The sequence below is a fragment of the Seriola dumerili genome, unplaced genomic scaffold (assembly GCF_002260705.1).
Source record: "Seriola dumerili isolate Sdu_G_001 unplaced genomic scaffold, Sdu_1.0 BDQW01000066.1, whole genome shotgun sequence".
In the NCBI taxonomy this organism is placed as follows: domain Eukaryota; kingdom Metazoa; phylum Chordata; class Actinopteri; order Carangiformes; family Carangidae; genus Seriola; species Seriola dumerili.
The window spans coordinates 4384034-4407974 of record NW_019174321.1 but is presented as its reverse complement, the minus strand read 5'-3'; the positions used below and the strand labels follow the sequence as shown (position 1 = coordinate 4407974).

Here is a 23941-nt window from a genome sequence, read left to right as displayed (position 1 = left end):
GGTTTAACTTCCTGTCGACCTCTTATGAACAAACTCTTCTATACTCCACTAAGGGAAACCCACATAGGCTCATTTAGGAATTACAGATACAGATTAAATGAAAAATCATTTGTATTTAACCATGTTTTACAGCTGAGGACCTAAAATGAATCAAGTTGTGTAGCTGTTTATAAGCAGTTATCATTCATTTTGGAAAAGTCATGAAACATCATGCTGATAAAACAATGTTTCTGAGTGAGTGTTAAAAGAGGGCACAGGGAGTCAAGGTAGTTCGGACAAAACATGGATTAAATTATACAATGTATTTCAGTAGCACGTTTATAAAAAGGCACAAAAATATATTCCCTCTTCAAATCAGTGGAACTTCACTTAAGTCCTGCAATTAGCATTGACTAGCAGTACACAAACATTTAATACATGGTTTATAATACACTGTAATGTAGTTGTACACAGATAAGGATATTTAAGTGTTTAACATTATACAGTATTTGTCAATAATAATTGCTCCTATGAAGATATATTCCATATGATTATGTTATAATATATTGTCTTTACTTATCTGTTTATACACCAGCCTCCACTTGTGAGTGACCACAGGAGGCGTTAGAGTAGTTGATAAATACATTCATATACACTTAGATTCACTTACAACTACATTACAGTGTTTATAAGTGCTACACAGGGGGGCTGTTGCTTTAAAATCTAATAAGAAGGAGTTAAATATTATCAGTGAAAGATCAATATTAAACTCCTACCCAACAGTACTGACTCAGATGATCCACTAGAGGGCAGCGCAGAGCTATTCATCAACAACAACAACAGCAGAGCTCAGCATGAAACCAGGCGGGACTATGCCTACAGTTCAGCAGCTTTACAAACATTATTTTACTTAATGATTCAGCAAGTAGTTTATAAAACTTTTTTACCTCATTATATAAGCTACTAACAAATGACAACAAAATGACAGAGAGAGAGCACTCCTTATTACTCTACAAAGTAAAGTAATTAGAGGTGAAATTATTATTATGATTAATTAGTCAACAGAACATTAACTGGCACCTATTCTGGTGATAAATTAATCATTTAAATCATTCTCTATGCAAAAATGTCAAATGTTCTCCAATTCAATCTCAGTCATTGTGAAAGTTTGCTGCTGTCTCTCACTGTAAACTGAAAATCTTTGGATTTTGGTCAGTTAGTCAGACAAAACAAGACATCTGAGGACAGGGCAGCCATTGTATTCTGGGAGAAATTACATTAAATCATTCATTAATAAATCTGGAAAAATAATCAACATATCAATCATGAAAACAACCATTTGCTGCAGCCGCCACATTAGCAGTTTTAAGAAGCTCTCATGCATATTGCAAGCCCAAATGAGATTCAGCCGTGTAATTAATTTTCAGTGGTCTCCTTTGAGTTTCACTGTTTGTTTGTTAGTGTCACTTTGTGCTACAAGCACACGTGCGAGTGTCTGCTGGAGGGGATGAAAGGTGGCTGACGTCAGGCTTAGTTGGCATGCCAACTCAGAGAATGGAGCTCACATCTGAAAAACTGAGCAGCCGAGGTGGTCTTAGTGAAGGGAGACGAAGGCCAGGCTGCACTGACGCAGCAACTTTTTTTTCTTATGATATCCACATTTCTACCTATGTGCCAATACACCACCTGAAGCTACAAGTTATTAACCTCACCGACCAACAATATTGATACCGATTTAGAAACTGATAAATGATTAAACTCCGCATGTTAATTTTACATGATATCAAGAAAAAAAAAAAAAAAAAAATCATGCAGCTACAGTTCCCCCTTCAAGGACAAAAAGGTGAGAATAAAGGTGACAAAGAACCACAGTGGGGAAGTCTCGCTACACAATGCCATGGTAACATTGGTGGGGGTTACCCAGGAAACCACCGTCGTCATGGAGACTGCATCACAAGGCGGGTTCAGTGAGCAGGGAGGCAGGACGTGCTGCACGTTCTCCCTCCTTTCATCCACTCTGTTTTCATCCTGTCATTACATGAACTCTCTCTCTCTCTCACACACACACACACACACACACACACTATACGTTTCCTCGCTCTCTCTCTTTGGACCAAATTTGAAAAGATATAAATAATTATCCAAAAGGCCATAATGAAATTTAGAGTCGGGGTCACTTCATGTTCGTTTTATTTAATATAGGCTATATAGGCAGTTCTGAATAAAAATACAATTTGACGTAAAGCTCGACTTATTAGTTTATGATAAGCGTCTCCATCTACACCACTCTGCGGTTTATTACCTGAATAATAATCAGCACAAGACTCAAGAGTCCATATCTCCACAGGTTATGATATTAAATATGACCTAAACAGGCATTTGGCTATGTAAAAATGACCAGAGTCTATTCTTTACATTACTGGACTATGAAACTTTTCTCTCCACGAAGCACGAGACGTCGTTTTTGACTGACGCATACATACAACATAGTAGACTATAAGCTACACGTGTATCTCAATCATGAACACCGACAACTCCCGCATTATAACATCAAGATATGTAGGCATCATGTGGCAATATACACCGAGAAATATCTGTTTTAACAAGCCGCTTATTTCTTCATTAAATGTAGTTTGTTTTTTTATATCGACAACAGCTTGGATCGCATATGGATGAATACTCTTCCAGTGCAAGTGTTTGTGCGTCACATTAATACTTCTCCATCTCTTAGAAATACTCGAAACACATGAATCTACACTGGAGACGAGCAGAATGATAATTTTCCATTTGCGTAAATGAAAAAAAAAAAAAAAAAAAAAAAAAAAAGATAAATTACTTGTTAAAACGGACATTTCCACAGCGTTCATCCACAGATATGGACTGACACATTACGATCGGCTATATAAAAAAATAATATTAAAGCTACAGTGTGTTCATGCTCCAGAAATGATCCGCTCTGGCTTCATTTACACGTCTGTGAAGATCTTCTTGATGTTCACGCAGTTCTGGTTGTTCTCGGTGGTGAAGTTGGGCTGTTTGAACGCGCTGTTGTTGCCCTCCTCTATCACCATGTACTCCGACTTGCTGAGGGACGAGGAGCTGCATGACCTCCTCAGCTCCTCTGAGGGGAGGTGCTCACAGCTGCCCGTGTTCGCGTACTGTGAGTGCTCCTCTCCGTCTGTCTCCCTGTGGTAAAAGTAGTTGAAATTGGACACAATGACAGGCACGGGTAAGGCAATGGTCAGCACGCCTGCTATTGCGCACAGCGACCCCACTATTTTCCCACCAATGGTCACCGGATGCATGTCCCCGTATCCGACTGTGGTCATGGTGACAACTGCCCACCAAAACGCATCTGGGATGCTGGTGAAGCTGGACGAGGGGTCGTCTGCTTCTGCAAAGTAAACCGCGCTGGAGAAGAGAATAACTCCGATGAAAAGGAAGAATATAAGCAAACCGAGCTCCCTCATGCTGGCCTTGAGGGTCTGCCCCAGAATCTGAAGTCCCTTTGAGTGGCGTGAGAGCTTAAAAATGCGAAAGACTCTCACCAGTCTGATCACCCTCAGGATGGCGAGGGACATCGCTTGCTGGCCGCCGTTGGTTTGCCTCTCCGCCAGCTCTGTCCCCAAAGTGATGAAGTAGGGGATGATGGCGACAATGTCAATGATATTCATGATGTTTTTGGAGAAGCAAGTTTTGCTGGGGCAGGCGAAAAATCTGACCAGCAACTCGAAAGAGAACCATATGATGCACAGTGTCTCTATCACAAAGAAGGGGTCTGTGAACGGGCTGGGCACGTAGGGAGCAGTGCCGTTGACCGCGGGTGCCACCGTGGCTTGGTCTCTCTCATCCCGAAATTCCGGGAGAGTCTCCATGCAGAAAATGACAATAGAAATTAAAATAACAAGCACTGAAACGATGGCTATCCCTCTCGCTGGTCCCGAGCTTTCAGGATACTCAAACAAAAGCCAAACCTGCTTTTGGAAATCATTTTTGGGCAACACGCGCTCCTCTTCTTTTATAAACCCTTCATCCTCTCGGAATTTCTCCATGGCCTCATCACCCAGTTGATAAAACCTCATCTCCTCGGAGAAAATATCAATAGGGACGTTAACAGGTCTCCGGATGCGCCCCCCTGACTGGTAGTAGTACAGGATGGCATCAAAGCTCGGTCTGTTCCTGTCGAAGAAGTACTCGTTCCTCAGTGGGTCAAAGTAGCGCATCCTTTTCCTGGGGTCCCCCAGCAGCGTGTCTGGAAACTGGTTGAAAGTTTTAAGTTGCGTCTCGAAACGCAAGCCCGAGATGTTGATCACCACCCTCTCGCAGCATCCCTGGCGGCCGCGCTCATATCGATCCACCGACAGGTGAGGCGCCGACAGCACGGCGGACTCCTCCAGCATGTTTTCCACCGTCATCACGCCCCTCTCCACCTCGACATAACCCCGGCTGTCAGACGCGTTGCTGCCCCTGTGCCTGGCGGACGAGGGCGAATGGATCACGCTGGAGGTCTGCTCATCCATACAGGTGGTTATTGGTCTTGGGGAGGTGTGGGGGGGCAGAGTGCGCCACGCCTCTCTCAGCCATAGCCTACAGCTTTAGGGAGCTGAGGCCGACGCCACTTACATCTCTTCTAACCATCACCTATCTGTGCGTATCCACACAGTGAAGCGCGGCACTCCCCTCTGCCTGTGTGTGTTTTTTTTCTCTCCAAACACGTTGGCACCCGCCCACGGCGCGCATATGTCTGACATACGTCCGCCACCCGTCCAATCGGAAATTAACTTGACACTTACTGTCGAGCACGCACCTTCACACCTTCATTCAAGTGCGGTGGAACAAACCCACTTGATGAATCACCTGTTTGATCATTCACACTTTGCCTTTCCTCGACAATCAAGAAATGACAGTGGCGCTAAAAGCACAGCGTGTATGCAAATTTTACTGCTTGAAAAATCAACAATAACACTGAGGTAATCTTTGCTCTGCAGTAAAGTCTGGCTATGGTTGTGTCTAGCACTTTTGACAAACACCAAGTCATTTTTTGGCAACTGGCAAAAAAAGGTGTGCACAGTGGGTGTGAAGATATTCACCGTCCAAAAGCTACAACGCAGAATATTTAATTGCCTGTTCTTTTATTAAATGTCTTATTTGTTGTTGAGGGACTTTTGCTCTCCATGGTGCTGAAAACAGGCGCGCACCAGTGTGTAAAATCAATGCGAGCGCTCCTCCGCGAACGACCGCTGAGTTTAGTTTGTTATGTGCAGTCCATTTGTGTGTGCCCGTGTGTGTGTGTGTGTGTGTGTGTGTGTGTGTGTGTGTGTGTGTGTGTGTGTGTGTGTGTCCGTCTGAAGATGCGTTTGCAGTTATTGGGAACATAAGACGGAAGCCTCGGGATCAGTCACCTCAGTTCCACTCTCCTTTCCGCCGCGTGGTGAGAGAATCGCCTCAAAGAAGCGTCTCGAGTGTCAGTCTTTGTTACAGCTGTGATTAATGACGAAAATGCAAAATCCGAGTTGTTTGTAATTCATCCTGACAGGCTTCATCAAAGGCGTCTGTCCCCGTCTGTGCGCGGGGTTAATGAGTTCAAACGAGGTTCAAGTCTCATGCGCTGTGAACTCTGCTTTTATTTATTTATTTTTATTGTGCCACTCTGGGCTTTCATTTCAACACGTGAAACCCGAAGGAAAAGCTGAGCCTCTCTTCCATCCAAATACGGCAAACATCTAGTACTCAACTATGAACATACTCAGAAAATCCTCTTAAAGCGGATGACACTCATCTAAAAAAACCTATTGACCTCTTTTGCAGCTGCCTGAAAAAAAATTTGTTCAGGCCATGGGAAAACCTCTCACTATCAGGAATACAGTGCAGTAAAAGAAAAGCACACTTCAGCAGTGTAGTGAAACTGAGGTAATAAATTTGAGATTATTAGCCAGTGTTTAAAAAATATCAAGACCAAAAACAAATTCCACATTTTAATCCATTTAACTGTTTCACTGCTAGTTGAGGAACCACAACACCAGAAGCCCTTAAGTTAAACCTCCTCCTCCGTCGAACCAGAGACCTGAAAGTGCCACAGAGACGCCGTGTTGGACCGTCCTGACAGGAGATCAGAAACACTGAGGTCTTGAGTCTAAATTACACACACATGCAACATCCTAAGAAAGTTTTGACTTGCTACTGAATGCTTGAAAATGTATTCATTTAAGATAAGATTTCTGTTCACAGCCAACCAGCAAACAAATAAACTAAATATAAAGATAATCAGAGTAAGACTTTCGAAACCCCATGTAAGTGTCAGATGAAAGTTGATGTACCCACAACAAGTAACACAAAAAAAGTTGACTTTTATTTAATCTCCGAGTAAAATACTGGAACTCCTCTTCCACCCTTTGCTTCAGCAGATGACTTGGTCAGATCTGAGTCTCTTCTTATTTTCCACACAGGCTGAAACTCTACCTCTTCCCAGTCCATCTGCAGGGCTGCAAACACCCAGCCCTGATGTACAATTATGAAAAGACATGATGAAGCTAAAAGCTGATTTCTATAATGGTAAGACAGAGGGAAGAGAACGATGGCAGATCTTGATGTCAGGCAAAACAAGTTCAAAACATTCAAAATGATCATCAATAACAACATAAACAAAACCCGACAGTTTGCAGCTACTAGAAAGTTACGCTGCTATTATCAACCTCCCAGTAGTTGCTTCCCAGTAAGCATGGGAAGTTTTGTCTGGGCTTTTGTCTCCATGGCAACAAAACATGAAGCGCTTTGTTAAGAGAAAAGGAGTTAAGTTGAAGAAGTTATATAATTTCCGGTTCCAACCCGTGCAGGAGCGAGTCGACCAGAGACTACTTTTCACATTTCCACTGAGGAATGAACAATGTTACATATCAGGACTAAAAGGAAACAGCCTGTTTTCTTTGTGTGTGTGTGTGTGTGTGTGTGTGTGTCTGTCTCGACTACAAGGCCACTTATCAAACACACAGAGATCTCCTCAACAAAAAAGGGGACAGATATGAGGCTTGGATCCTGGGCAGGAGAGACTCTTTCATTTCACAACACCACTTGTTATCGAACAGCCTTTGGTTATAATGCCCCAAATCTCCCTGTTTCTCCTTTCCTTTAATCCAATTCACTCTCCATTCAAACATAATAGATATAAATACATTAAATTTAATTTCCCCTGGGCCATGAAAGCACTATTTACACTTGTAAACACAGACTGAGTGAGTGTATCAGCTCAGGGTGTGATTTCAGATTCACAGAAAAATCTGTTTTGATTTGCTCTGTGGCTCTGACCAACCTCTGAGTAATACGAGGGTCAGGGATAACAATAATTGATTGCCAGAGCAGCAGACAGGGTCTCATAGGAAGTGAAATGCTGTCCTGATTACATTGTTATGAGACTGAATGCATGTGTGCCTCTGTTGGTTTGAGAGAGAGAGAGAGAGAGAGAGAGAGAGAGAGAGAGAGAGAGAGAGAGAGAGAGAGAACAAATCCCCCCAAAAAACCCTTTGTTTTATGCATTTCCCATGCAGATAAGATCAGTCTGAGAGCCGAGGTGTCAGACTTCATATTTTTCATACACTTCATGTTTTTTTTACACTACAGTGGATTTATTGTCTTTGCAAACACAAGTCAAAGAATGTCCCAAGATACTGACCTTGTTGCACACATGCCATGTCCAATCTCACATGCATTCATAAAGAGACCCTATATGCCTCAAGGTCATTCAGTCAATTTTCTCCATCATTTTCTAGCCCATCCTGTTGGCTCCCTGCTGAGGATAAAATAGGCCTATTATATATCCAAACCTCTGGAGCTGCACGCAGCTAAAGATAGAGTTTTTATCAGTCTGGGAAGTTAAAAAAATGACTTATTAACTCTGGCAGAAGCTGGAATTTTAAGTGACGTTACAAATGACACTGTGCGTCTGGTCTGCAGGGGGATGAGGGCATTTGATATAATAATCCCTTCCAAAATTTCTGAAGTGCATTTTTCATTCTTCAACACTGTCGACAGTGTCGAGGGAAAAGAGGTCTGGTTTCCATCAAAAGTGACGATGCTTGGACTGCTCTTTGAGTAACGAGGAGCGAGGCTGCCGGTTCGGTCTGGCTCGAAGGCACACACTGACTGATCAATAAAGGCAGAGAGAGAGAGAGAGAGAGAGAGAGAGAGAGAGAGAGAGAGAGAGAGAGAGAGAGAGAGGGACCAGCGTCTATTGATCAGTCACGCATTGGCTGCCAGTGCCGGATCATTACAGTCACACTGTCCGCTGCCACAGCTATCATGAGTCAAGGTGAAAGCCAAGGTCATAAATAACGCTACAACACTTTTCTTGCCACGATTCGAAGCAGCTCAGTGAGGGGTTAAATAAGCAGAGTAACTACTGATTTCTCTTTCAGGCCATATCTTGTGAAATACTGAAACCTCGTTGAGAAATCCAATAATATATAAATATGTATATATATATATATATATATATATATATATATGTTTTGAATAAACTGTTTGCCACTTGGCCAGTAAGTTAATGAAAAACTTTTTTGTTGAGTAAGAACATGGCTCAGGTGGCTTTAATGTTCTGTCAGACTGTATGTTTCCTTGCAAATTAGTGCTATATAAATGTAATTTGTGTTGATGCTAAGAATTTGGATTTGACATGCTAAATGCTTCAGTAAGTCCGTCTCACCACCAAGGAAATGCGAGCAGCTGCTGCCACAGTGATGCATAAAACAAGTGTGACACACATGGAGGCCGATGAGGGAATTAAACTCATCAACTTCCTTAATGCGCCTTAATGTTATGGCTGCTCTTGAAAAAACAAACACACAGGCAGCAGCACAGACTTGCCACTTCATACATACTTATACATAGTGCATGATTATGTTTGCGCATGTCACGCACGCACGCACGCACACACACACACACACACACACACAGGCACAGGCCAGACTATGCAACAACTTTCCAAGACAATCTCTTACAAATGTGGACAGAGAACAAAAAAATGGAAATGATTTTTGCTCAAACACAAATCCCATAACTGAATGATAAATACTTCTGATTAGCATCATCTGACCTTTAACAGCAAATAGGAATGTTTATCAGGGTGCTCTCAACTCAAAGCAGGTCAAAATTGGCATTTGAGGTGCAGCCGCGAGCGAGAGTCACGCAGCCCCTCTGAGATGTGACAGGATGTGATGCAAGTATCAAGAATTACAGCGCCAGATATGGCATGTGACGCCGTACGTGTCATTGCTATTCCAAATGGCGTCCCTGCAGTGAAATTGTGAAGGTCGTGGGCAATGAGGAGGGCGTATGTTGGGGAAAAGATCCAGCCTCCTGGATTAGAGATCCCTGGGGAGAACAAGCTCTCGGGCCCTCTGCATGAAATGCTGTCACAGTTATGGATTGGTATGGCTACACAGAAAGACCCCCCACCCCCCCAAGCTTTTGGCCATTGCTTTATATCTGAGCTGAGGGGAGTTCGCTTTCAGACCACAGGCATGGGCTTGGATGCTGATGAAGTCTCTTCGATTGAATATATTTTGTCACGATGTTGATGGGAAGGTGGGGACAGGGCCAAAGGAATGGAGAGAGGAACATAGGCCCTCTGGGATTTACCTCCACACACACACGGCTCATGTTTAATAGTTGTTTCTCATCTGAAGCAGAACCAGATTGAGTCAAAGCCTGAAGAAGAATGAGTTTTAATCACCAAACCCACAAACAGCACGCAGGGATTAAACTCTTGCATACAGTGCAAACTGATCAGAGCTCCAGTTAAAGATTATTTTCACTATTGATCAACATGCCAACTATTCATTATTTGGCCAATACAACATCAGACAACAGGAAGTAGATGAAAAACACCCATCTAAATTTTCTGGAGCCCACAGTGATGTCATCAAATGGCTTGTTTTGTCTAACCACCATTCAAAATCTCAAAAGTCAGCTGACGTACATTAATGTAAAACAGGTAAGACAGCAGCAACTTCTCATATATGTGAGGGGAGATCAATTTGACTCCTCACTGAAGTGCAAAGCTCATATTGGTCAATACATGGTCTGCATATACACATTCAACAGGTAATATTCATTAGTTATCGGCATTTGATCACCAGGGTGAACAGTATCCGTGAAGCCGGGGAGGGAAAAACTAATTTCATTCCTTCAACTTTTTTTCTCCAATATGTCTCAGAAACAGCACCCTGCTGTATTATTGCCCAAAGTTATCAGGCTTGCACCTCGCTGCAGTAGCTGGTGCGAGAGACACCTTTGAAGTGCGAACCACAGTTTGTAAGGAGCAGATGGGCAGACTAATGTAACTCCTGACCGGTGCTGTGTGTGTGTGTGTGTGTGTGTGTGTGTGTGTGTGTGTGTGTGTGTGTGTGTCTCGCTGCCAAATCACAGTGAGAGATGGCAAATCGGCTCATCTGGGCGCGTAGACGGATGCAGCAGGAAGCACCAGGACGGAGAGGAGCAAGAACTCAATCTAAATGGTTATCACAATAAACAACAGCAGACATATGCTTATTCAATTTCGGTCTTCTCAGCTACTGATTCTCTTGTCTCGTTTATCTGACAAGATGATGTTGTTACTGATTCACAGTGAGCCTCAAGATGTAGCTGTCTCCAAGTATCTCAGCACAAGAATACTGATGCAAAACATATGCCAGTCATTTAGAGAAAGGTATCTATTAAGAGTGTGGGAGCGGTGACACGTTAACGGAAATGTAGATAATCTGACCAATGTGTTAGTTTCATCCCCGACATTTTGCGAGCTGACTGTGCGAGCAAACACTGCCAAACTGCCATTTAGTGGCAAATTATGTATTCCAGAGTGAAGGACCCCAGAGGCACGCCGACCTTTCCAGGAAAATTCATATGAAAAGAATGAGGAGAGTGTGTTCCTACGATGAGGGATGTGCAAAAAAGATCTACATACCTAATATTTTAGAGACCGATTTCAATATCTTCAAATCTGTTGTTGTTGTTATTTAACATTTTAGTGAGTGATGAGTTAAATACAGATGTATCCATTTACTTAACTCCTACCTGCTGCTACTGCTACTACTAATACTACTACATAGCAGAAGGCATCTACTATTCTTTCTGTGCCTTACACAATGATTTAACAAAGTAGTGGCCAACAGTGATTAATACTGCCATTAATCCAACAGATAAAAATAGACCCGCTTGCAGCCAGACATTGTTCCATATTACAGGCACACACACTGATATATTGGGGGGGGGGGGGGGGGGGGTATGTACGTTAAAAAAAAAAAAAGAAAAGAAAAGAAAAAGAAAAGTTGTGCCAATCCATCAAGCAGATGTGGATATATTTTACTGGACCACTAATATGACTGAAAATCCAATACTGCCATGAAGCAGCCCTGACGTTGATTTCGCAACATTACCCACTGTAGCCTATACACACACTGATGGGACAGAAACCAGGATATAAATAGTACAGCAAAATGTATTCTGTCTGACAGAATATATCAGCATGTTCCCCAAAGACCTACATTTATTGAAAGTCGCAAAGTCGCAAAGAAAAAGAAAAAAGTAGATTGGCTGCTATAGGGTCAGCATTAGGAGAGCTGTTTTTTTTATGTGGCTTCAGTGAAGGATAGTCAAGAGGAGGAAGAGGAGGAGGAGGAAGTTGTGGAAGAAGAAGAGGAAAAGAGGAGGAAGGTGAGCAATCCTGGTGCAGCTACTTAACAGTACTTATATATACTGTACATATAAGACCAAGTCAAACTAATATCAGCACGCACACAGATGGTGACAACACTTTGATGGTATTTTGGCATGCTGGGGGTAACCATGGTAACCATGATAAAAAGGGGGGATCCCAGCGCCTCAGTGATGCAATGGGAATTTTCCTGCCCATATTCCTGGCTGTGAAATTAACACTTTGAGATTAAATTTCACAGCCTGCTGCCCACTACACACTGCTTTCCAAGCAGCTGAACCCCCACGTGTATACATACACACAAACACACTACACTAAATGCTTTTACACACACACACACACACACACACACACACACACAGGGAGATATGCAAAGCAGGATTAGCAAGATCCTACTTATTTGGCTTTCATTTCCTGCGATAGAGAGAAAAATCTAAACATGGCACACATTTACATTGAGAATATATGGTACACGTGAACGCTTACGTGCATGAATGCAAATCACACACTTTCATGCATGGCCAGAAACCTAAATGCAGAACAGTCAGACACCATGCACAAGTTTCACACAAATAACAACTGCAGTTAATGATGTGTCTGTCTAAGATGTTTTCCAACGGTCTGCAGCCCTGGGTACAGTTGATTCTTATTATGTTCCTGCCACTAGTGACTGACTGTCTCAGCATAGGCACAATGACAGGAACATCATGAATACTCCAATTATTCCTCCCTGACACCTGCTGTAGATTGTAGGGAGGTTGCATTCGACTGCAGCTCTCTGTAAAGGATCGTTGTGATATTATAAAGTGGGTCTCATTTTTTGTAGTTTTGTCTATGATTCCTGTTCTGTTTTAATATTGACATATTTCATTGCTGAGATTGAGAATGGGAATGTGCCGTTCTTACAGTAGTTGTGTCTTTCACTTTCAGTTTTACATCCAAATAAATTGGTTTAGATAACCTGCTTAATCTGCTGGCTTGCTCACAACAGCTGTGCTCGACTGGCCACTAGTGTTTCAATATATCAGAGTGGAATCTGGCGATGTGACAATAAACTGTATTTGACATGAAACAGTGGGGTCAATGGATGAATGGAGGGATGGATAGGTGAACAAAGCAGTGGACTTCAACACAGCAGACAGCGCTGTTCATCTCCTGTTTTCTATCGACATTCAATGTGGGTCTCTTTTAACCGTGCCACGTCTTTATTCTGACGAAGTTCCCCCTAACCTTAACAAAGCAGCCATTTTAACCCAAACCTTCGCCTTTGGTATAAACCTAACCAAGTCGTTTTAGTGTGTACACCTAACCAAACCTTAAACATGGAGGTCATAAAACAGATATCATAAACAGTGACAGTTTTAACAGTTATGGAAAGGACAGACTCGTGACGTTTGTCTGTGCAGATATGGACAGAATCTCCCATTTTATTACAAAGGCTTTCTGTCATAAATTTGTCATCATAAACCCTAAACTGAGATAACCCTGATGACATCACTTGTGTTATCATCTCCTCCAGAGCCATAGAAGACTCTTTTCACAATGCAGCACTGATTAGTGCCCCTCATTGTGACCTTTGTTACTTATTGTAGAGTGCTATACAATGAGTATAGTCTATAGAAGTATAGAGTAGTCTTATTTTATTATCTTTATTATCTTATTTTATTATGTATAATCCATCCAAATACCTTTGTAATATATCTGGTTTTTTAGAGGCAAATGTAAGCAACAAGTCTTAAAAATGTTGCATCAATGTGATGACTTACTTTTATTTGTTGTTTCCATCTGGTCAGTTTATCAATGGTTGTTGTTTTAAATGCATTTCAAAAAAATCTATTATGATTTAAAGGGGCTATTTGTAGGTTTTCTCTGCTGCTGAACGTGGCCTCTTGCTGGATGTGGGTTTGGTGAATGTTGCTTGACAAGAGCTTTGGCCATCATGGCGTTTACAAGGCAAGAGGATGTAATTCATCCTCTCAGCAGCGCTATGTCTTCAAGGCAGGCATGCAGCTACGGTGAGTCGCTATTGGAAAGGGACGGGGCTAGCTCATTAGCATGCCAACTTCAGTAGAAGACGCAACAGGGACGAGAATTAACATTGGCGTTGCTTTGCACCCCTTGGCGAGTAAAGGAATGAAGTTTGATGCCATTTCTTCCAGACTGCTAAAAGTTAACAGCTGTTAATGCTAAAGCTGGCTATGTAGCAATAGCAAAATTTACAAATAGCTCCTTTAAAACCCTGTTGCAGCATAACATAGAAAATACTGTGATAAAAGATTTCATACCTATGACCCATATCAGATTGTATGAATACACTGTGAGGAAATAAAAAACAGGACTGTGGATAAAAGTGGATAAAACTGATCTGAGATGAAGTTCAAAGTTGCAAAGCTAGATTTATGATCCTGCCTGAAATGATGTGATAGAAAAAATGAGAATGTGATATAAACTATTTTGGGAAGTCAGTTTTCTAGGGAATGTATTTTAGGCCCTGTCACTGTCCAATATGTACAAGAAAAAGAGTTGCTACCATTACAATGCACTACATTCATGTCTGATCTACACGACTACTATCAAAAGCCGCCGACTGCCGCCTACTTCCTGTATCCCCACATGGGTCGGCAGACACGAGACCATGACCACATGTCTGTGATGATGGTGACAGCATCCTTACATGACTCTGTGTTACAGGACCATTTACCCCTCCCTCCCCAGCATCAGTTTGCATGGAAATATTTACCAATAGTGCTGTAAGGGCCTGACTGAGGTAATGATCCAGGTCAGTGGAGATGATGAGAGAGCAGCTGTGGGAAAAGACCCAGTGAAAAAACACATCCTGTGTTAGCTCACAGACACAATGTATCATAGAGGAGAGAGTGTTGTAGTGCACATTCAATCAGCATGATAATGGACATTTATTTATGCCTAATAATAATAATTATATAATAATGCAATATTTTTTTTTCTCTGTGGCATTTCCCAGAAGAAGGAAAGAACAGAGGAAACTTGTGTCTGCAATAGGTGCGTTTCATCTTAATGTGTTGCGTAACGAGTTCATTGGACAGGCAACGTGTAGGGGGCTGTCGCTCTCCATGAACCATGCTATGTAATCTTTAGGGGTTATCACAATAACCAAACTGTAACAATCAAATCCAATCATCCCAATGATGAAGCTGCCCTTGATTTCTTTTTAATGGTAATGGCCGAGTAATTCATCTTTTCTAAAAAATCCGAACAAGAGAAAACAAAGCAGAAAGCTTTATGAGGGCGGACTTCAAAGCGCGAGTCCTCATCAGACATATTACGCCTTTGAAGAGACATTAGCAATCCTCAGTGCTAAATCACAGATGGATCTCTGTGAAAGCTCCATTTTCCACTGGGGTTCCCATAATTATGAGCACATTAGCAGAATGTATTGTTTTTGGCTTTAAATGTGCAGTATATCTGCAGCCCGTGACAAGCAAAGTGGTGGTGTGCGTGTACATATACTATCACTGGCCGGTCTAATCAATTCCACCGCCGGCACTTTGCTGCTGAAAGGCAGTGCAGTGCCAAAGCGTACCCATAAATCCTGTGGAAGTCTTTGTTTACTGGCTCTATTAAGAGGTCTGGTGGCTTGTACTGATTCCGGCTCCAATGATCAAATGTGATTGAAATAAGGGCAATAACTGCACAAAGCATTTAAGGAATGGTTTATAATTGGCTTGATTGTGGGTTTGGAATATATTGTGTAGCCTCAGGGTTCACAGTTAACAGAAAATAATAGATTGTAACTCTCTATCAAGTATTAACCCCTTCACATCTACTTTTCCCCTTTTATTTCCCTTAAATAATTTGGAAAAAAGATATGAAGTGTATTTTACATTGTAAGGCAGAATCTGCAGGGCTGAAACTACTTATTTTTTTTCATTATCCAGTAATCTATTGAAGCTCTTTATCTATTCTGTTTGATTAACTATTTAATTTGACAGGTTGTTTAGTTCATAAAATGACTGAAATTGTGAAAAATGCCCATCAGATGTCCCCTGAGCCCACTGTAAATATCTTCAGCTTCATCCAACCAACAGTCAAAATCCAAACATATTTATAACTTACAATGAAATAAACCAGAGAAAAGGAGCAAATGATCACATCTGAGTAGCTGGAACTTTGCCTCCTCTTTCAACTCTGCAACATTAAAGGTCAGGACACTTGTTTTCTGTCGATACCTGTTCTGATACCAAAACTCATATGTGCCAACACTGAGTACCAATGTAACTGTTGTGCTCTTTACCCCTAAATTTTATCTATACATGTTGCTGCATGGAAATTGTTGGAAATTATTTTTATTCAAGGTAACGTAGGAGAGTTGTTGGCACCTTGTGACTGAACAAACTAATCACACAAACAATGAAATGAAATACTGACACTGACAAAGACGTTGTATTTAATCTGGATTGGTCACGTAATGTCCAATACCATATCCGGTCAGTGAGATACACCAATACTGATAATGCATGTCGAATCAGTGCATCCCTAATGTGGTGGAAATCTTGTGAGCTGGAGAAGAGCACGATCACCAGGAGTCCAGAGGGTTTTATTGCAAGCTTGGCGCCGAGGAGAAAAAGATGAGCAGTAACACAACCAGCAAGGGGATCAGAGTAATGCCACATCAATTTCTGAAAATGTCTGGTCCTACAGGATGAATATATTTCTAGGTATCACATGGTTGCAAAACTCTCCTGTACCTTATCCAAATAAGGCATTATCACATGTCTCCTGTACCTTCCTCCAGTAAGTCATTATCAAATTTGTTTTTTACCTAATTAATATGTTGTCTTGCCCTTTGCCAACTTCACTCATCCTTGTCTGGAACAGGATTCAGGCAGTTCTCTCAAAGTTATGCTTTTTCCTGCATCCTTATAAGACCTTGGGTAGCCTATAGCTGCGGAGGATAAAGATGGCTCCTTCTAGACACACACACACACACACACATATATATATATAAAAGAAGCTCAACAGTGAACCATTGTCTAATATTGTGAGTTTGTTATGACCTGAACTCTTGGAGGCTTACAAACATAACGAAACAACACTAAAAAGGACTGAAATTCCTTCCCATCTTAAGAGAACACTCTCATGAAAAGTACAACCCTTAAATCAACATATATGAAGCAACAAAACATAAAAGGGATTTTTATCTTCAATCTCACCAAGTAAGATCACAATCAAAACCTCCCTCTCCAAAGGAGGAGTTTCTATAGCGAGTGCTAATGCACTGTGTAATTAAATGCAGACTGCATTTCAGATTATTTAAATAAATCTCTAAATACTTAGATTTAAGGGAAAAGGGAATTCAACATGATGATTAAATAATATTCTCAGGCCAAAACCTCCCCTGATGTTTCCCAGATCTTGTAAGAGCAGACATCACAAACACTACAGACATCTCTGATAAAAAAAAAACAAACAAAAAACAAAAATGAAAATATTAAAAACAGAGTGATGAAACTTTCCTATGACTGCAGCTAACCAAACACTCAGGTGCACACATACATACATATAACAGAAAATCTTCCTAAGCTCTCAACGCTGTCTGTTATCTTGAGTGAACATATTTGTGCAAATGAGATAAAACATGAGGCGTGCGGGGCTCATTTACTGTAGCGAGCGGAGCCTGCAGAGCGCTCGCACCGATACAGTAATTCATGCACACAATGAAGACGGCGCAAAGTGACACATTCATTCAAAAACATTCACTCAGATTTTAAAATGTGTCACGTTTGATACTGCTCACATTTGTTCTCTCAACACATCTCGCTAAACAAACAAGTAAGAGATATTGGACACAGTGGCTGCTCCTGCCACAACACGGGGAGGTCTCACTCCTTCCTGTCTGTGCAATTGCCTTAGCTCAATGATTTATGAAAAGGAGAACAATCTGTGCACAGATGGGACATAGATATAAATATTCAGACCCGCCACAAGCAGCCCAGACCACTCCGCTCCTGGCTTCAGGTGATCTACGACAAGAGGATTAGCGCTGTGCAGGAATCAGGTACCAAACTGTCTCCAACAAGGGGTGAGAAAAAAAAATAACATTTGGAAAAACTCACAAAACCAATGTGTGCGAGTTGTGTTTGTGCTCTTGCTCCAAACCATCAGGCTTATCAAACTTAGTTGTTTCTATTCTCATCTTTAATACAGAAATCATTAATTGTATGATTAATACAACACACAACAAAGAGCTGTTTTATAATCACACGTGTGATTTACTTGTATGCACAGTAGGTCAGGACATCCACAGTTGTTTACGACCTACACCTGATCTTGCCGGCGGCCGAGCCAACACATCATTACATGTTGTTTTTTTGTTTTTTTTTTACTCTTTCGAGGGTTCCCAGGAGAACTGGAGGCAATTTTTTGTGATGACAAATCCCCCCTAAAGCAAAATGCTCATTTCACTGTCCCATTGTTTTTGGACAGTAAAGTCAAGTCTGCTTGGATTGTAAACCAGAGCATCAAGATTTCAGTGGCTGGTGTTATCAGCAGAGTACAACAGATATGTTGGAACTGGCTGATATAAGCTGCTGGTTTTAGCTCAGCAGCTTCTACTGACATCGGCGTATATGGTATGTCTGCTGATAAGTGCCGTAACAACAAACTGCACTTAGTTTGCCTTATGTCTCCCCACCTCATTAATGTGCACATTTATGCAGCAAAGACATGCAATAATCTAATCAGGCCATCTACTCCATATGGGGTAGCTGTGGTGTTTGTATGTTTCTACTATGTAGGCCTATTGATCTGGAGTTATTGTGGTCAAAGAATCTGTTCCTTACTTATCAAGCTCATTAAATACCAAAGATTTTTCATACCAACATGTCTGTCTCTGCATGTGTTCCCCTCATACATGTGCATAATTTACGCTCCAGTGCTGACAAACCTAATCATATCGGGAACCTGTGGTGTAAGTATGAAGTTTCTACTATGTATCTTTGAGCTATCGTGAAGGTGTCTACAGAGTCACAGACCCCAGCGACCCGCATACCATGTACCATAGTGGCGGCACATGAAAACACTGATATGTGCGAGGTAAATCAGAAGCAGTGTCGCCATTACACACTGTTGTCTGTCCATCAGAGAACAGTGACACTTTTTTCATCTGAGGTTGCTTATCAAAAAACTCGCATTCAGTATTGACCAGGCTGTAGTTATCAAGTGTCACTTTCTAGAGTTCATCAAAATAGTGACACATGGAAAGCAAAATGTGGTTGATTGTTAATTTCTGAATTTATAACAGACTCTGTGGGTTCACAGAAATTTGTCATATTCCTGTAAAATTGTGCAGCCATCAGACGTGCCTCATTATTCACACTCTATGAAGCAGCAACAAGTCCCCCAGAGGATGTGATGTTGTTTTAAAAAGAAAAAGGGAGATATCGGCACACAATTTCTCTCCGGGAAGACATTCAAAGTTTTGCACTCGGTTGTCGACGAAATGCCACAAATAGTTGTGTAACAAATGATGAACGAGAGCTAGAGAGAGAAGTTTAAACCCATCCTACTTCCTCAACTCCACACAGCCGGCCAATCACAGCATGATCATTTCTAATACACATGGCCGCAAGAGATTCTTTCCAGGTTCAGTTTGTTCATGAGCCGTTTCAAGCATTTGAACAAACGACTAATGCGGTTATTTTTTGTTGTGATGACAGTCTCAAATGAGACTGTTTGAATTCACCGATTCTGAAGTTTAAAACAGCTATAACGAGGGCAGTTTTCACTTTTAACTTACAGAACTGCTTTTCATCTTTTTTGTTTTTTAAATAAAGCATTCAATACTGACAAAGGAAACGTACTGCACATCACTGTTGAATATTTTGATTAGTAACGACAGATGTTCAAACAGCAGATAAAATAACACAGCTAACTGACAGAATACTATGTGATCCATCAGTGTTTAAGTTCACAACACTGCATCCTACATACTACATCCTACACTACATTACACTCCCATAAGGCTCTGTGCAGCATGAAATGCATGTTGCCGCCTATATATAGTCATCATTATTATGCAGGTATACGTTATGGATGAGCATACATAAAGCATTCGTTCTAAAGTAGATGTCTGTGTGGCTTTTGTCTACTCCTGAACAATCAGTCACTCTGCATCATGATACAATGCTATACCATCTCTACATCCAGTCAGACCATAATGCATTCCAGTCTTGGACCATCACAAAGATGAAGTCACTCATGCCTTGGGGGCTTTACTCAGTATGCCGAGCTGCGGCTGCTGCTGCTGCTGCTGCTGCTGCGGCTGACATTTAGTCTGCTTCCACGAGTCCTCACAGTACGATCCGGAAAAACCTTCCTTCACAAAAGAAAGCTTAATTAACCAAAACTATGGAGTTTTCCAAGCAGCCTGTCTGTGCATCTGTTGTTGATGGCCTCGCATAGTGAAAATATCCCTAAGAGGATTAATTTGCTCTTGCTTCTAATGAGCAGTTGGACAGGCGTACTTGCCCTGTCGCTGCTCCTCGGAGGATATAGGCATCAAAACAGGATGTGTTATTCTATACAGTAAATCCAGTGGCTGGGTAGAGAAACATCATGGGAAAATAAAAATAAATAGATAAATACGCATCTAAATAACAAATTGTTTTATTGACATTTTTATATAAGTTCATGAAAACTACTTACACTACTAACTTTTTTTTAAAATAATCAGCACTGGCTTCTAAATATTTAGGTTCAATGCACAGAACAATAATATGTTGCAAGATGTTGGGGTCAGTAATATACAATTGAAAGACTGATGGATGCATGAACTAGCCATATAAAAGTAGGGTAATCCAATTAAGCCATATTACAACAATCAATCTATAATCATATGACAGCTGCTTCGGTTATGTTTTTTAATCTACTATAATATTCGAACAAAAACAATTTCACTGTGAATCCACAGGAGGGCAGCAGAGAGATTTTGCTAATTCGACACTGCTCTCTCTCTCATGGCAGCCTGTGAGGTGTTTTTAGCCATCTTGTTTCACTTCTGTGGACATTCAGCAGCAGCACTGTTGCACTGAAACACATGCCAGATGGATTAATTGAAATTGACAGCAAAAGCTTAGTAATGCTTTTTTCCCCCCCTCAAGCCTCTCATGTGGCAGACCGACCCACCAACCTGAGTGTGGATTACGGGTATTTAAACTGAAAATCGCATGCTCACTGCAACTTCAGAGCCCTTGGGGTCTCAGAGGCCAAGGACAAAAATGTGCAGTTAAGCATGGTGCACAGGAGTGTGCATTTACTCTTTAGGTTAAATCATCCCTGAAGGTCACAGACTGGATAGTGACCATATCGTCATATGATATATTCAATCAGCATTCAGTGAGTGATAGCACCTGTTTGAATGTTATTTATGTTCTAGCAGATTATACTATAGAAAAAGAAAAACAAACATATGTACATTTACATTTAGGACCTCTGGGACAATATGAATCCACACAGGATACCAGAGTAAACTATTAGCCATAAATCATCTACAGTACATCAACTTTTTGAGAACATATTATAATTCAGGCAGTGTTAGAGAGCACCCGTGTTGGGAATTATGTTGCTATAGATTGGACACATCTGGTGTCCAGATTGCCAAGTCTTTGGGAGACGTGTTAGTTTTCATGCTACAAGTGGGCGTAATTAAGTTTAGTTGAGTTTAGAGACTGCAGATATATGCTCATATGTTGCATCTGGTCTTGATGGATTAATTAAAAGGCACATGTGAATTGCAGGTCGGGCCAGGCGCCAACTTCGGTTTCCTACATGAAAGTTTGACTTGTTATACAGCTATCCACCAAACCGACCTCCACACCCTTAAATGGTATTTATACTCCTTCCAAACTGCAATGGTAAGATACTGTCTACCTATATTACCTACTTATATTTATATCTGGCCATTTCTGTAACTTTCTGAAGTCACTGATCACAACCACTTCACAGCGTTACTGGAGTAATTGGTGATTTTCTTTTGTTAAACAACAATCTGACACTTTTAATGAACAAGTAAACTATTTCTGAGAGACTAAAACAAACCCCTATATTCTGCCTCTGTACATGTAGATGTAGGGCACAGTACTGATTGCATTGGATGTAAGTCGTGCAGTGCAGATTCATCCAATATGTGCGCAATTCCTAGGATACTGGGCTGTTTGAGGGTTAGGACAAACAACAGAAACTGCTGATACAAACCAGTATGCCAGTCTTTTACACAAGAGCACATAAGTTGCATTGTTCCCAAACATACAAGATGAGCTTTTCCTCACTAATCCAAGACATTTCCTTATCGCATGAGGAGAGAAAGCCAAGACCGAACAACGAAACACAGGAGAATGGTAGCTGAGGAGAACAGAGGGGTCCCTTAGTGGGGAAAGTATTGTTTTAAAATAGGAGAATACAATTCCAAGTTGGCTTCATTCATTGTTACTATTGACACAGTACTCGCCTTTCTCTCTCTCGGTCATTGGCAAGAATAAAAAAACAAAAAAACAAGAAGACTTTGTTGGCCCTAAACTTACAACATCTACTGTATTCATCCCATCCAAGTATCTGTAACCGCAACATGACAGGAGAGAAAAATTGCCTGTAAAGAGGCACAGGCCTGTGTTTCCCTCAGTGTGTCCTTAGAGAGAGAGAGAGAGAGAGAGAGAGAGAGAGAGAGAGAGAGAGAGAGAGAGAGAGAGAGAGAGAGAGAGAGAGAGAGAGAGAGAGAGAGAGATTTGATCACATACACAGTTTCAAAGGTTGGAAGGTCACCTGATCCTGTGTGTGTGTGTGTGTGTGTGTGTGTGTGTGTGTGTGTGTTAGTTGGGGGTCCTCAATGCCTTGGGGCAATAGTATAATGGACACCCCAGGGGCCCAAAGCGCCACAGCCCACGGACAAAGTGACCTGCCTCAGTCATATTTAATTTCAAGGGCCAAACTTGGAATTGATGAGTCAGAGACAGGTAGCGAAAGAGACCGAGGGAGAGGATTGTGCTCTTCTGATTGTGCTTGGTAAAGTCGTCTCAGCTGATCAGAGATATCAATGTCAAGCACATGCAAATGCAGATGAAGAAAAGAGAGCTTGTAAAAGATCAGACATTTATATTGATGTCTTTCTGGCCTTCTACATGAGGTTTTGCTTATTTCCACCATCGAGTAAAAACAAATTGTTTAAATTATGAAACAGTTGTAAAATCAGTCCTAGCCTTGGCAAACACATTAGACATCCTTGCAGAGGTCCCCTATGACTAATGCATTTGTTAACCACTTGAAAGGATTTGTCATGGTTTATAAATCATTGTGTAGTTCATAAATGGAATAGAAATGTATTTCTGGATAAGTTGGTGTGGGTTTTTAAGTTCACTGGCCTTAGCAGGGCAAATTGAAAAGATGTAAATCTAAAATATATGGCTACATTAAGATGCAAGACATTAGTTGGTTAAAAACACTCATTTACAACAATTAGATGTGTTTTTGTTACAGGTAGTATGAAAAGAAATTTTACAACTCGGTTGAAATGAAACAAACAGTGGCTACCAGCGTGACTCTCGAGAGAATGCGATGCTTGAGATTTTACAACAATGACTGTACCCATATGAGGACATAAGACTAAATACTACAGGGAGTTTATAACAAGTGCATTTGATATAGGGAAACATTCCAACTGGATAGACAAATATTCATAGAAAAACCTGGGTGTAATGGACAGTAGACTCCTCTGTCAAAATGTGTTTTCCATTGACTCAGTCCATCACCCTCCAGCACAAAACTGCTGGGCAGTAGCCTTGAATCAATGCCGCAGGCATCAGTGTTGGGAAGAGAGCCAAACCGGAGATATAGTGCCTTGTAGAGAATGGTAGACTATATCACAAACCCTTAATCTGGCAGAAAGCCATTTTGACTGACGTACATGGCATTGAGATCACACAGAAATTGAAATTACAGTATCGTGAACGATTTAAATGTTCAGTAAAATACAACTGGCAGAAGTTTAAACAGCCATTCTTGTGTTATCTTGAGCCTTAGTTACAAATTGCACAGCACTTTATGTAATAGTAAATAATTTTGTAAAGCATAGCTTCTTAGATTATGTTTGCTCCTTCAAGAGAGCCATTTGTTGGCATTCTTTTGATACTTAAAACTTGCCTGAGATAGCCAATACATCACAGTGAAAAACTCTTGGTTCCACCAAAAGATTTGAGTGAGTGGCTGAAAAGGTTTGCATTAATAAGC

At 41.2% G+C, this 23941-nt stretch overlaps 1 protein-coding gene across 1 annotated transcript; it reads right to left on the bottom strand.

The window, feature by feature from the left end:
* Window positions 1-2938: 2938 nt before the first annotated feature.
* LOC111219440 (potassium voltage-gated channel subfamily A member 3-like) lies at window positions 2939-4499 on the bottom strand. The gene has a single exon (XM_022742117.1). It carries the CDS (start codon window positions 4497-4499, stop codon window positions 2946-2948), a length of 1554 nt encoding a protein of 517 aa, XP_022597838.1. The 3' UTR covers window positions 2939-2945.
* Between the last annotated feature and the right edge of the window lie 19442 nt (window positions 4500-23941).

Excerpts from the sequence above, each read along its gene's own strand:
- LOC111219440 (XM_022742117.1), bottom strand. The coding sequence starts at position 4,499 with ATGGATGAGCAGACCTCCAGCGTGATCCATTCGCCCTCGTCCGCCAGG.